The sequence below is a fragment of the Micromys minutus genome, assembly GCF_963924665.1.
Source record: "Micromys minutus genome assembly, chromosome: 2".
Lineage (NCBI taxonomy): Eukaryota > Metazoa > Chordata > Mammalia > Rodentia > Muridae > Micromys > Micromys minutus.
In genome coordinates this window covers 57364194-57379844 of record NC_137971.1, presented here as the reverse complement: position 1 = coordinate 57379844, position 15651 = coordinate 57364194, and the positions used below count along the sequence as shown (strand labels likewise).

The 15651-nt window shown below is 44.7% G+C and overlaps 2 protein-coding genes across 2 annotated transcripts; one reads left to right on the top strand and one right to left on the bottom strand.

Annotated features, from left to right (window-relative positions):
- Positions 1-6100: 6100 nt before the first annotated feature.
- On the bottom strand, positions 6101-6733 carry LOC308417138 (uncharacterized protein; the record flags this gene model as incomplete). The annotated part of the gene is made up of 2 exons (XM_080912271.1): positions 6101-6588; positions 6706-6733. 2 exons carry the CDS (start codon positions 6731-6733, stop codon positions 6101-6103), a joined length of 516 nt encoding a protein of 171 aa, XP_080768397.1.
- A 7905-nt stretch (positions 6734-14638) lies between these two features.
- Positions 14639-15187, top strand: LOC308417144 (uncharacterized protein; the record flags this gene model as incomplete). The annotated part of the gene is made up of 2 exons (XM_080912276.1): positions 14639-14793; positions 14893-15187. 2 exons carry the CDS (start codon positions 14639-14641, stop codon positions 15185-15187), a joined length of 450 nt encoding a protein of 149 aa, XP_080768402.1.
- Positions 15188-15651: the final 464 nt, after the last annotated feature.

Here is a 15651-nt window from a genome sequence, read left to right as displayed (position 1 = left end):
TAAGCCCTGTCACTCCCTGGTCACCTGGTCCTCTCCTTAACATAGGACAGGCCAGTTTTGGGTTGTCAAAAAATGGTTTGATGGAATTGCCCCATCCTGTCTTCCCATTTTGGCCTTGGGTTCTTGGAAAATGTCATGCAGTGCAAATGTAGTGTTTGGCAACAAACTTACCTGAGTGTGGACATAGATGACTTCAGTCCCAGCAGCTGGGAGTCAGAGGCAGACAGATCTCTGTGAGTTCTAAACGATCTGGGTTTATATAAAACATGCTAGTCTCCCAGGGCAACGCTGTCAGATCACAGATACAAATTTGGAAGGCAGATTCTGAATTCCAGGTACTTCCACCTTCTGACAAGGAGTTGCATTGACCCATATGCAGGTAAAAGAAATGAGAGAATTCATTAATATGGAATAGACCACCTTACAAGAGCCAGGAGACTGATGGAATGTTGGGGCAGTGCTTCCCCTTGACCTAGACTGCTTAGCTATGTACTCCTTCTGCTCAGACTAATCTGCATATGATGTCGAGACACACAGGAGAACTGGTACACTTTCTTTCTTTCTTACTTTCTCTTTCTCTTTATTTCCTCATTGTTTTAAGATTTGTTTATTTTACATATGAGTACACTGTTGCTATCATCAGACACAACTGAAGAAGGCATCAGATCTCATTACAGATATTTGTGAGCCACCATGCGGTTGTTGAGAATTGAACTCAGAAAATCTAGAAGAGCAGTCAGTGCTTTTAACTGCTGAGCCGTCTCTCCAGCCCTATTCCAACCTTTCAATGTGGCCACCCCAAATAAGTCTCTTTTCTCACAGTTTTGTTATACTTGTCCGAGTAACTATGGTGTGGAAGCAGGGTGTTTGAGCCCAGCTCTTTAAAACTGTCAGTTTCCAAACTCAGGACCCTAAGGATTTCACTAAGGACTTCAGTGGACAGTAAATACACATTAGCAGAAAGGTGTCCGGAGGAGAACAGAGGTTGAGTGGTCCCACAGTGGGACAGTATTAATTTACCTGACAGACCTGCTCCTCTTCCCCCTAAAGCCAGAATCAGTTGTTGTGACCTGTACAGGGTAGAGCATTAAAGTTGATGTGATGGTTTTGAGAACAAAACCCTTCCTAGGATCCTGTTGAGCTTAGCTGGGAATGTAGTGTGAGGAACAAGGATCCTCACTTCACCAAGAGAGCCCTGCAGGCTCAGAGCCTCAAACATGATTTGGAAAGTATTACAGCTTTGCAAAGCTGAGCCTCAGCCCAGAATGGGCGGCACCCTGGATGCATGCAAACTACATCTTAGAACACTCCTGAATGGAGATATCACCTCTATCCTTCCTTTACAGCTGAGTGATTAGGACAGTACTCACTTACCCAGCAGCTGGTTTCATCATTCTACTGCTCTGGTTTGTCTTTTTCTCAACAAACACCGTGCATAGCTTCATCTCTTCAATTCATGTCCTGCTCAGTTTCAAGCATCCCAGGTCCATGACCTCCCAGGGCATCTCGGCTGTCATTAAGTGACTAGTGTCACGTCCGAGTTCTGTGCATGTTAGAGAGAGATGTGGGAAGTAGAGGGAGTAGCTGATATCCTGGTCTCATTGTTGGTTTGTTTTCCTTCATTTGAATTTTGACATAGCTGGATAAAGACATGTTCGAATGAATGATCAGAATTTATGTCCTAGAGCAAAGAGGCAGAACAATTCATGGTTACCAGAGCAATGAATATCACTTTAATAAGAGAAAGTAAGAAAGAGCTACCAAGACTGGTAGGGTCCAGGTCAGCTTTTCTGTGCCTTATGCTGGGGACAGGAGCAGTGTGTGTTGAGATGGGCCATTGCTTGTAGATTAGCAGGGTGAACCAATAAGGAATATATATTCACTTGCCATTTCGACTTCTTCTGACAAGTTCAAGAATTACTGCCTCTCTCAGTGGAGGTTCAATTAGCCTAGGTCTTTGTCCCCCAGAGTTTTTACCCTTACTTTCTAGAAAGAGTCACCATGTGCCTCAGTCTCCAAAGTGTGTTTTGGGTTTGTTTTGGTTTCTTGATATCTCTTCTGTAAATTTCACTCTGCTTATTATACAATGGGCTCAACAGAACACCCATACCTCAACAGATAACCAAAGACCAAGGTGTTTGCACCTTCCCTAGAATAAGGTCGATACCACCAATACCAAGCTAGAACTCTCAAAGACAAAGCCTTTCACCAACCTTTGGTGGCCAAAATGAGTGGAAATGAATCCTCACAGGCCAATAGATCCCAGACCTACAGACACACAAGGTTCCATTTAAAACCTACTGAGCCATTTGTGTCTGGCAGAAGCAGAGGTATTGGGGAGAACTCTGCTGTGGATTACGAAGTGTGCAGATATCAAACTTCTGGAGACTCTGTTCTTCCAAGGCAACATGCAGATACAAATGAGTCCCTACAGACTTAGCATTGGTGGAAACAAATTATGGCAAAATGTAGCCTGCCCCAGTATCTCCAAGAAACTTACATGGGGTTCTCTGGCTCCTTCAGTTGTGTGTATGTGTTTCTTAACTTATTTCACAATACAGTTTCTTTCACATCATATCAAATGTAAAATATGGGTGTGTGTGTGTGTGTGTGTGTGTGTGTGTTTGTGTGTGTGTGTGTGTTTGTGTGTGTGTGTGTGTGTGAGCATGTGTGTTTGTATACTATGTTTGTAATTGTGTCAGTTTGTAGTGTCATTGTGACCATGTAACGCAGTGTTTTGTTTTGTGTGTGGCAATGTAGGAATTATAGATACCTTTTTGATGTGTGTTCATTTATAGGAGAATATTATTCTTTTAACCATTTCCTTAAAAATGACTTGCACATTACAACAATTTACTAGTTTACTATAAGATTGGGGATAAAAAGTAAGCAGTTCTTCTATATGGCATTATCTCCAAAAATATAAATAAAATGCCAGCTCTTTATGTGAATACTGGGTGAAACATTTTGACCTTGCTGCCTCCAAATGGAAACTGAGAATGAGAAAGCAAGTCTAATCCCAGCACTCAGTACAGACAACACATCCTATAGAGCAAGCATCTTAGAGATCAGAAGCCTCTATAACAGGTAAGTAAGAGGAGAATCTGAAAGAGAACACAGGGATTAAAACTAAGATGAAGGTTTTTTCATAGTTTTTGAAGGCTACAGAGATGTTGTTGAGAGATTTCTCTCTAAACAAATTCTCCCTCCTCAGCATCCTCCCTAGCATTCGGATCAGACTCATGCCGACCAGAGCTGGCTGTTTGTATTGTTTTGTTTATTAAACAGGCTGTTATTCTGTATTCAAGGCATCTTGGAATTGGCTCCATAGACCTGGCAGAACCCCACCTCACAGAGATCTGTCTACTTGGGCCTCAAGTGCTAGGGATCAAGCCCATGCCACCATGCTTGGCAACTCCTGACACTTCACATAGGTTTTGTAGCAAAAGGTCAGGTCCTCTTGCTTACTGGGCAAACATTAAACCAACTGAATAGTCACTTTCTCTTCAGATCTCTTGCCTTCCCTTCCCTTCCCTTTTCTTCCCCTTCACTCCACCTCCCTCCTCTTAATTCCCCTGTTCTTCCCCTTCCCCAGCCTCTTCACCTCTAGCCCTTCCCTTGATGCCTGTTCCCTCTGTCCATTCCCCTTTCCTTCCTCATCTCCTGTTACCTACCCTCTCCTCTGCTTCCCTGTCCTCCCCTCCCCTACCGCAGCACCTCCACTCTCCACTCCCCTTCCATCTCTAACTGTTCTCACTTCCCTCCCCTCTTCTGCCTCTTTCACCTTCCTTTCTTTCCTTCCCTTCCCTCCAATTCCCTCTCCACCTCTATACCTTCCCTCCACTCCTAGTCCTTTACCTCCACCCTTGATCCTTTCTTATAGTTCCCCTTCCTTTCCCCTTCTTCAGTTCTTTACCTTCTCTTCTGATTCCCTTTCCTTAACCCCCTTCTTCACAATTTATCACCTCCCCTCCTTTCACTCCCCTTCCTTCGCTCTTTCCCCTCTCATTCCCTTCCCTTCCCTTTAATCCACACCTTAACTAGCCAGGATGTACACACATTTACAGTCTTTTACAGCTCTCCACAAATGAGTTTGGATGCCCACAGCCTTTGCTTCCTGTTGGCAAGGCTGCCTTGGGCATATTGGCACTGCATCCATAGGTAGCTGCTTTTCCACACAAGAGAGAAGGTATGAGGAGTTGAAGAGCACAGGCAGCCAGAGAACCTTCAGCTGGAAGAACCTCTCACACTGCCACCGTGTGGCTCCTGGAGAAACAGCATGGAGCTGCTTCCCTTGATCAGATTTGGGCAGGAAGCTGGACACACATATTTACACAGAATTGCATTGTGTCACTGGGAAGCTGGGATACTAACTATGTCTATGCCTGGGTATAATCCAACAGGGCTAGAATGTGCTATTATAGTGAGCTACGTGGAGAGGAAGTGAGCCCTTGGATCAATCTTTTGACAGGGTTACAGTACATGCTGAATGTTTACAGTGCACTGAGCACATGGGAGCCCAGCAGTCCTCATGGCTGAGCTCAGGTTCCCACAAGTTCAAATTCAGTCCCTAGGTCAGATATCTAAAGGCCATGGCCAGAGAGCCATAAGGCTGCCTCATCAAGAAACATCGCTGTTAAAAGTACTGTTCAGCCAGGCATGATGGAGCACTAGAGAGGCTGAGACAGGAAAGAAAGCTGCTATTTCCAGGCCCCACTGAACTACAGGATGTGTTCATGGTATCTCTTTTTAAAGAAAAAAGAAAACAAAACAAAGAATGCCAACATGGGATTTTACTGAGTGTGTATATATGCTGGCAATACAGTGGGGTTTGAGCCCCCAAATCACTATATAGGAAAAAACCATCTCCTCTATCATGTTTCTATGCATGTATGTACTTATATATGTAAGTATATTTATATAAGTGTGTATATGTTATATATGTGTATGTATATGTGTGTATGTACATTTATGTATGTGTAAGTTTATATGAATGTATAAAGTATGTATGTAGGTAAGTATATATATCAACATATCAACATCATCAAATACTAACAAATTCAATGAATTAAAGAAGCACAACCTTGCTGTGGTGTTGTGGTGCTAACTCAGAATGAGGCCTTTGCTCTCCCCGACCCTCCATTGAGTTCTTAGCTCCCGTTCATTACCAAGCAGATCTTGGGTCCCCATCTTCAGAGTAACACCACGAATACTGCCACCAGCAAGGTCCTGAGCTGCAATAGCCAGATTTAATTCTTTGCTTTGTTTAGCTTAGGACACAGGCTCCTCCTAGGAAAGGGATTCAATGTCTCACAGCCCAGAGCCTGTCTGGGTTTGGAGGACTTGCAAGCTGTACAGCCCTTTTCTGCTCATGCTTTGCAATTATGTCTTCCAGAGAGGCAGCTCAACCTAAGTCAGAGGGGTGGATCTGATGCAGCCTGGACTTGTCACGGCTGCAGCGCCATGGTTGGCCGGGAGGTCTAGTGTTCCTCTGATGAAACTAGGAAGGAGTAAGAGATATGAATCCCAAGAGAGGAAGGAGAGAGGAAAAATTAGATGTGAGACAGTAGACCTCTGCTGCCCCAAGTACCACCAACATTCTGGCAGGGTTCCTCACAGTCTTCCAAGGAAATGAAATCATGGAGTAACAAGGAGGGACAGGATGAATGAATGAATGAATGAATGAATGAATGAATGAGGCAAGCTGGTATAGTTCCATGCAATGTGTTTATTAGTTTGTGACTTTTAATTTAAGAGAAAGCAGGGGTGGCTATTCCTTGGCATATTACTCCAAGTATCTCTAAATGCTCACCTTAGTTCAGGAAGTGGGTGGCCTAAGGTGAAGACAATACAGGCAGCATGCCTGCAGAAGACACTGTGTTAGCACACCGTGGATGAGCAGCTGGCCTCTTCTTGGGCACTAAAATCCAGTTTTGACTTGAAGCTGAGAAAAACAGGAGTGCTAAGGGAACATGCAGGATAATCAGGAACCCAGTGATAAAGTGAGGGCCACAGCAGAGGAAGGTAGCTCAGAGTGGTGGGGACAAGTTGAGAGTCATAGATCTTGCATTGGCAACACATGGGGAAAGTGCAGCCTGCTTCAGCAGCTGTCCTGACAACAGGAAGACCCACAGCCTGAAGAGCAGCAGGGCTTGCAGCAGCTGGACTGACAGCAGCAGGGCTTGCAGCAGCTGGACTGACAGCAGCAGGGCTTGCAGCAGCTGGACTGACAGCAGCAGGGGTTGCAGCAGCTAGACTGACAGCAGCAGGGCTTGCAGCAGCTGGACTGGCAGCAGCAGGGCTTGCAGCAGCTGGACTGGCAGCAGCATGGCTTGCAGCCTCCACAGCTGGAGCAGGAACAGACAGGCACACAGCAGCACACAGGCTTGCAGCAGCTTGAGCCACAGCCACCACAGCTAGAGCCACAGCCCCCACAGCTGGAGCCACAGCCCCCACAGCTGGAGCCACAGCCCCCACAGCTAGAGCAGTTACAGACAGGAACACAACAGCACACAGGCTTACAGCAGCACACAGGCTTGCAGCAGCTGGAGCCACAGCCCCCACAGCTGGAGCCACACCCACCACAGCCTGAACAGGAACAGGTGGGTACACAGCAGCACACGGGCTTACAGCAGCACACAGGCTTGCAGCAGCTGGAGCCACAGCCCCCACAGCTGGAGCCACAGCCCCCACAGCTGGAGCCACAGCCTCCTGAACAGCCACAGCAGGTCATGGTTCTGGTGTTTGGTTGAGGATGGAGTAGGTAAGAGGAGAAGGTGGAGAGGAAGGTGTGCAGATGTGAGCCTCCTGAGCCTGGGTATTTATATCCCTACCTAGGTCACGTGGGAGGCTCACATGGTCACTTCCTGGAGGCTGAATGTGTCATAGCCTAGTATTCTGTTGTGCATGGTGCTATCCGTTCCTATATAGTACTGTGTTTTTCCTATGGCTTTCCCAAACAGACTGCCATGTAACAGGAAATGCTGCCCATTGGTAAACATTATTAACAAGTGTCCATCAGAAGATGTCCTTGCCTTTTCCTTTTTTCTTTTCTTTTCTTTTCTTTCATTATATTTATTCATTCATTCATTTATTTATTTATTTATTTATTTATTTATTGAGCTGTATAGACATTGGCAAGACTTAGTCCCTTTCCTTGGGTACCACTTCTTAGTGTTTGTGGACTTGCCTCCTGGATTCCAAGCTTCACTGCCCAACTCAGCACTCACTGTCAGCAGTCTATACCATTGCTGCTGTTTTCCTCTGGCCTGAGCCCTGTCACTCCCTGGTCACCTGGTCCTCTCCTTAACATAGGACAGGCCAGTTTTGGTTGTCAAAAAAAATGGTTTGATGGAATTGCCCCATCCTGTCTTTTCATTGTGGCCTTGGGTTCTTGGAAAATGCCATGCAGTGCAAATGTAGTGTTTGGCAACAAACTTACCTGAGTGTGGACATAGATGACTTCAGTCCCAGCAGCTGGGAGTCAGAGGCAGACAGATCTCTGTGAGTTCTAAACGATCTGGGTTTATATAAAACATGCTAGTCTCCCAGGGCAACGCTGTCAGTGCACAGATACAAATTTGGAAGGCAGATTCTGAATCCCAGGTACTTCCACCTTCTGACAAGGAGTTGCATGGACCCATATGCAGGTAAAGGAAATGAGAGAATTCATTAATATGGAATAGACCACCTTACAAGAGCCAGGAGACTGATGGAATGTTGGAGCAGTGCTTCCCCTTGACCTAGACTGTTTAGCTATGTACTCCTTCTGCTCAGACTAATCTGCATATGATGTCGAGACACACAGGAGAACTGGTACACTTTCTTTCTTTCTTACTTTTTCTTTCTCTTTATTTCCTCATATTTTTAAGATTTGTTTATTTTACATATGAGTACACTGTTGCTATCATCAGACACAACTGAAGAAGGCATCAGATCTCATTACAGATATTTTTGGGCCACCATGTGGTTGTTGAGAATTGAACTCAGAAAATCTAGAAGAGCAGTCAGTGCTTTTAACTGCTGAGCCGTCTCTCCAGCCCTATTCCAACCTTTCAATGTGGTCACCCCAAATAAGTCTCTTTTCTCACAGTTTTGTTATACTTGTCCGAGTAACTATGGTGTGGAAGCAGGGTGTTTGAGCCCAGCTCTTTAAAACTGTCAGTTTTCAAACTCAGGACCCTAAGGATTTCACTAAGGACTTCAGTGGACAGTAAATACACATTAGCAGAAAGGTGACCGGAGGAGAACAGAGGTTGAGTGGTCCCACAGTGGGACAGTATTAATTTACCTGACAGACCTGCTCCTCTTCCCCCTAAAGCCAGAATCAGTTGTTGTGACCTGTACAGGGTAGAGCATTAAAGTTGATGTGATGGTTTTGAGAACAAAACCCTTCCTAGGATCCTGTTGAGCTTATCTGGGAAGGTAGTGTGAGGAACAAGGATCCTCACTTCACCAAGAGAGCCCTGCAGGCTCAGAGCCTCAAACATGATTTGGAAAGTATTACAGCTTTGCAAAGCTGAGCCTCAGCCCAGAATGGGCGGCACCCTGGATGCATGCAAACTACATCTTAGAACACTCCTGAATGGAGATATCACCTCTATCCTTCCTTTACAACTGAGTGATTAGGACAGTACTCACTTACCCAGCAGCTGGTTTCATCATTCTACTGCTCTGGTTTGTCTTTTTCTCAACAAACACCGTGCATAGCTTCATCTCTTCAATTCATGTCCTGCTCAGTTTCAAGCATCCCAGGTCCATGACCTCCCAGGGCATCTCGGCTGTCATTAAGTGACTAGTGTCACGTCCGAGTTCTGTGCATGTTAGAGAGAGATGTGGGAAGTAGAGAGAGTAGCTGATATCCTGGTCTCATTGTTGGTTTGTTTTCCTTCATTTGAATTTTGACATAGCTGGATAAAGACATGTTCGAATGAATGATCAGAATTTATGTCCTAGAGCAAAGAGGCAGAACAATTCATGGTTACCAGAGCAATGAATATCACTTTAATAAGAGAAAGTAAGAAAGAGCTACCAAGACTGGTAGGGTCCAGGTCAGCTTTTCTGTGCCTTATGCTGGGGACAGGAGCAGTGTGTGTTGAGATGGGCCATTGCTTGTAGATTAGCAGGGTGAACCAATAAGGAATATATATTCACTTGCCATTTCGACTTCTTCTGACAAGTTCAAGAATTACTGCCTCTCTCAGTGGAGGTTCAATTAGCCTAGGTCTTTGTCCCCCAGAGTTTTTACCCTTACTTTCTAGAAAGAGGCACCATGTGCCTCAGTCTCCAAAGTGTGTTTTGGGTTTGTTTTGGTTTCTTGATATCTCTTCTGTAAATTTCACTCTGCTTATTATACCATGGGCTCAACAGGACACCCATACCTCAACAGATAACCAAAGACCAAGGTGTTTGCACCTTCCCTAGTATAAGGTCGATACCACCAATACCAAGCTAGAACTCTCAAAGACAAAGCCTTTCACCAACCTTTGGTGGCCAAAATGAGTGGAAATGAATCCTCACAGGCCAATAGATCCCAGACCTACAGACACACAAGGTTCCATTTAAAACCTACTGAGCCATTTGTGTCTGGCAGAAGCAGAGGTATTGGGGAGAACTCTGCTGTGGATTATGAAGTGTGCAGATATCAAACTTCTGGAGACTCTGTTCTTCCAAGGCAACATGCAAATACAAATAAGTCCTTACAGACTTAGCATTGGTTGAAACAAATTATGGCAAAATGTAGCCTGCCCCAGTATCTCCAAGAAACTTACATGGGGTTCTCTGGCTCCTTCAGTTGTGTGTATGTGTTTCTTAACTTATTTCACAATGCAGTTTCTTTCACATCATGTCAAATGTAAAATATGTGTGTGTGTGTGTGTGTGTGTGTGTGTGTGTGTGTGTGAGCATGTGAGTTTGTATTTGTATGTTTGTAATTGTGTCAGTTTGTAGTGTCATTGTGACCACGTAACTCAGTGTTGAGTTGTGTGTGTGGCAATGTAGGAATTATAGATACCTTTTTGATGTGTGTTAATTTATAGGAGAATATTATTCTTTTAACCATTTCTTTAAAAATGACTTGCATACTACAACAATTTACTAGTTTACTATAAGATTTGGGATAAAAAGCAAGGAGTTCTTTTATATGGCATTATCTCCAAAAATATAAATAAAATGCCAGCTCTTTATGTGAATACTGGGTGAAACATTTTGACCTTGCTACCTCCAAATGGAAACTGATAATGAGAAAGCAAATGTAATCCCAGCATTCTGTACAGACAACACATTCTATAGAATGCTTAGCCTCAGCCCTGAATATATGGCATCCTGGATGCATGCAGAGGACATGTTAGAATCCTCTTATATGGTGATTCCACTTCTATTTTTCCTTTTAGCTGAGTGCTTAGGACAGTAGACACTTACCTAGCAGCTGGTTTCATCATTCTACTACTCTGGTTTGTCTTTTTCTCAACAAACACCGTGCATAGCTTCATCTCTTCAATTCATATCCTGCCCAGTTTCAAACTTCCCAGGTCCATGACCTCCCATAGCAGCTTGGCTGTCATTAAGTGTCTAGTGTCACCTCTAGTTCTATGCATGTTAGAGAGAGACATGGGGGGTAGAGTGATTTATAGTGATCCCTCTTTTATTTAATTTTTTTCTTCATCTGAATTTGGAAGTAGAGGGCCTGGGGAACGACATGTTTGAATGAGTGATCATATTAATGTCCTCTTATAAGGATGCAGCATAACTTATGTTCCTCAAATCTATTAATGTAAACTTATTAAGGGAAAGTGAGAAAACATCTTCCCATTATTGGAGGGCTCTCTTATGTTTTTCAGAACCTTAAGGTGTAGACTGGAGAAATCTTTATTGAAATTCTCCATTTTTAGAGCATCCCAGGCTAAACCAATAAGGAATATTCACTTGTCATATCTGCTTCCTCTGACAAGAGTTTCTGGCTCACTCAGTGAAGGTTTCAGAAGCCCAGGTCACAGTGCACTATAGGTCTCACCCTCATTGCTTAGGCGTTACTATGTGTCTCAATCTCCAAAGGTGTGTCTGAGTTTTCTTTTGAACTCTTAGAAAATTTGACCCTCAGTAAATTTCTCTCTAGTTAGTGTCCTTGGGCTCAACTGAAACAAAAACCCAATGGCTCAACTGATACCAAAAGACTAAGGCATTTCACCTTTCCCAGCATGTGGCAGTTACCCAAAAAACGAATAAGGTCTCTAAACGTCAATTCCTTTCACCAAATGGTAGTGCCAGAATGGTTTGGAAAGAATCCTAACAGGTTAACAGTGTCCCAGTCTCACTGAACGCTCCAATTTTAAGTAACTAAGGAGAAACTGACTGAGCCACAAGAAAGAGTTATAATCTCTGCTGTGTTTGTGAACTGTGCAAATATAAAAATTCTTTCTGTTCAGTGCTCCCCAGAAAACATCCAAAATACTCTTCCTTACACGTCTACTGTTAAGGAATCTTTTATTTATCTGAAATAATTGTTGTCTCCAAGGCCTTCTGCCTTAATCTGCTAACCATGGTGCACTGGCTGGTTTTGTGAGTCAACTCGACACAAGCTGGAGTTATCACAGAGAAAGGAGCCTCAGTTGAGGAAGTGCCTCCATGAGATCCAGGTGTAAGGCATTTTCTCAACTAGTGATCAAGGGACCAGCCCATGTGGGTAGACCTGGGTTGGTAGACCTGGGTTCTATAAGGAAGCAGGCTGAGCAGGCCAGGTGAAGTAAGCCAGTAAGTAACATCCCTCCATGGCCTCTGCATCAGCTCCTGCTTCCTGACCTGCTTGGGTTCCAGTCTTGACTTCTTTTGGTGATGAACAGCAATATGGAAGTGTAAAGTGAATAAATCATTTCCTCCCCAACTTGCTTCTTGGTCATGATGTTTGTGCAAGAATAGAAGACCTGACTAAGACACATGGCCTAGTCCTGGAAGCTTCTGTCTGTATAATCTTACCTAGACCTAGAATGTTTTCAGCCTCTGAGAATTTTGGCTGAATAAACTTACTCTTCCTAGCTCTTTCTGAACTCTGGCTGGCTGCTCCACTCACCTGTTCTGACTCAAAACTTCTCTCCACACTGACTGATTCATACTGGCTACTTTCCACTTCTGACTGAATTGTTCTACTTGGTTGCAAACTGCCTTTGTCTTGCTTGTTCTGTCTTCAGCTGTCCCCAGCTAGTTCTCTCTCTGCAACCTGTCTCTGTACAACTGTCCCAGTAAAACTGTTCCCTCCATCTCTGTGTTGTTGCTCTCTTCTCACAAGAGCTGGGCATCTCCTATTTGCCAAATCTTTCTCTGATCCATCACTTTGTCTGCCTCTCCATTTAACATTACTTTCAAGCCTGGCTGCTTCCTTCTACAAACTAACTTCACCTTCACTGTTTGAAATCAAAGTTTTGTACTAAGGGTGGGTCTGTACTAAAGGTGTGTGCTAAGGCTGAGATACTTCATTGCTAGCAGCAAGTTTTTCCACTAAACAACACAATCTTGGGGTTCACAGTGTAATCAAATATCCTGCAACTTACCACGAGTTAACAAACTAAGGCAAAATGTAACCTGTACCCTGAATCCCCAGTGTGATACAGCAGCAAACCTCTGGCCCCTTCAGTTGTGTGTATGTGTGTGTGTGTGTGTGTGTGTGTGTGTGTGTGCGTGCGCGCGCATGCATGCATACATGTGTGAGAGAGAGAGAGAGAGAGAGAGAGAAAGAGAAGCTACCTAAGTGGGAATTGATTAGCTAACTATAACATTTGAGATATAAAACAGTTTGTAGGGCTTTACCTCTGACAAACCTAAATGAAACATGAGCTAACCGAAGTGTTGATTTTAAATTTCATTCTGGTTAGAACAGTTTAGTTCTACTTCTTCCAATGAAAACTGAGGCTGAGGGGGAAAAAAATCTCATCACAGGATTTAGAAAAGAAACCCAACCCTATAGAGCAAGCTTCTCGGAGAAACAAGAAGCATCTACCATTGATAACAGAAAGTACAGTTTGTATAAAACCTTGCTGCTTGCATCATAAGATAAAAATTCTAGTATAAAATTTTGTGTAGGCTACAGAGATTTCGCTAAGAATTTTCTTCTGAAACAAATTCTACAAACTCCTCATCTTATCCAGCGCGGGGATTAGGAACATGCCCCACTAGTCCTCGCTGGGTTTTGTTGTTGTTTCTAATGAGTTGTTATTCTGTATCTCAGGATTTTTGGAACTAGCTATATAGAACAGATTGGCCTCCAACTCACAGAGATCTGCCTACCTCTGCTTCTCCTGCTACGGATCAAAGCATGTGCCACCATTCTTGGCAATCCCTGACACTTCACTTAGGTTTTGTAGCAAAAAGTCAGGTCCTCTTGCTTACTGGGCAGTCAATTTACTAACGGAACAGTCACATTCCCTTCCTTTCCCTTCCTTCTCTTTCTTCCCCCTCCCCTCCCCCCCTTCCCTTCCTTCTCCCTTCCTTCCTGTCCTCTTCCCTTTCCTCCCCTCACCTTGCCTTACTTTCCCTCCCCAGCTCTCCTCTTCTGTCCCTTCCTAGCCCTCCCTTCTCCTCCTCTTTCCTCCCCTCCCTCCTCTTCCCTTCCCTGCCCTTTATTCCCTACATTAGCAAACCAATCTGTATGAGAAAATTAAACTCTTATTCCAGCTAACACCAGATGAGCTTGGATGCTCCTAGACTGTACTTTCTGCTGGCCAAGGCTTTCTTTGGCATTTTGGCACTGCATTCAGATGTAGCTGCTTCTCTTCACACAAGACTGGTTGGGAGGGAGTGGAACAGGACAAGCCACAAGAGAACCTTCAGCAGTAGGAACCCCTCCTATATGAGGCTGAGAAACAGTGGGCCTCTCTCAGCGCCATCGTGTGGCTTCTGGAGGAACAGCATGGAGCACCTTCCCCCTGCTCACACCCTGGACAGAATTCTAGACATATTTACACAAAATTGCACTAAGTGTCACTGGACAGCTGGGCCCCTACTGTCTACTATTGTGTGATAACATGAAAGCCCTAGAATGGTCCTGTTATGGACATAAATACTCATACGAAGTAGAACTGACCCCTGGAATCAAGTCTTCTGACTGTTCTAGTTAGTCCATGCTCAAAGCTTCATGGTGTCGTCCCATCACTAGAGAGAAGGCCTGAGGCCCAAAAGAGCTGCAAGTCCCAGTTCAATCTGAGATACTTACATAGCTCTGCCTACATAGAAAAACAGATTTTTTAAAAAGTGGTTCTGGGCAGAACAATACAAGTGAATAAAACTAGCAAATAAACTAGCAAGTCTGAGGCCACAGAGTCCTTCACTCCCATCTCTATGCTTCCCTACTGTCCCCAAACAAAGGGGCACCCACTGGACACTTGCTACTGCTTCCTGCGGGGCAGCATTCCCAAGGAGATGTGGCAGTCTGCTCAGGAAAGGAATCAGGAAAACAGAATAATAGAAAGGAACAGATAGCACCATGCAGAAGGGACTCCTAAGCTATGACACATCAGGAACCAGGAAGTGACTCATGACACCTGACCTGGGCAGGCATATAAAGGCCCAGGCTCAGGAGGCTCCACATCTGCACACCTTCCTCTTCACCTTCTCCTCTCACTTACTCCATCCTCAACCAAACACCAGAACCATGACCTGCTGTGGCTGTTCAGGAGGCTGTGGCTCCAGCTGTGGGGGCTGTGGCTCCAGCTGTGGGGGCTGTGGCTCCTGCTGCTGCAAACCTGTGTGCTGCTGTAAGCCTGTGTGCTGCTGTGTGCCCACCTGTTCCTGTTCCAGCTGTGGTGGGTGTGGCTCCAGCTGTGGGGGCTGTGGCTCCTGCTGCTGCAAACCTGTGTGCTGCTGTAAGCCTGTGTGCTGCTGTGTGCCCACCTGTTCCTGTTCCAGCTGTGGGGGCTGCAAGGGAGGCTGTGGCTCCTGTGGGGGCTGCAAGGGAGGCTGTGGCTCCTGTGGGGGATGTGGTTCCTGTGGAGGCTGCAAGGGAGGCTGTGGTTCCTGTGGAGGCTGCAAGGGAGGCTGTGGCTCCTGTGGGGGCTGCAAGCCCTGCTGCTGTCAGTCCAGCTGCTGTAAACCCTGTTGCTCCTCAGGCTGTGGGTCTTCCTGCTGTCAGTCTAGCTGCTGCAAACCCTGCTGCTGTCAGTCCAGCTGTTGTGCCCCTGTATGCTGCCAGTGTAAGATCTGAGGCTCTGGCCACAGATCTCAGGTAGCAAAGCTGATTCAAATACCCTTTATAGGCTGATGTTGCTCTGTTCTGGGGCTCTATGGTTTTCACACCATAGCTCACCAAGAAAAATTGAACGTTACAAATGCATTAATCATATCTAAATGATGATCATTAAAGTCAACATAAAAATGTTTAAACAAATAATTTTAACTCATACTAAAATGTTTTTTGTGTATACAGGTGTTTGTGTGTGTGTGTGTGTGTGTGTGTGTGTGTGTGTGTGTATGGTGTGATGGACATTCAGTGTATGTGTTGATAACATTTTTCATGCTCCAAATAATCATTTCTGTTGATGCATAGACACAAGTTTATCCTGGAGTCAAATATGAATGATCATGATAGAAGAATGCAGATGCATGTTATCCCAAACTCCATGTTCTGAAGAAAATTATAAATCACGACAGCAATGTAAGCCAGTCCCA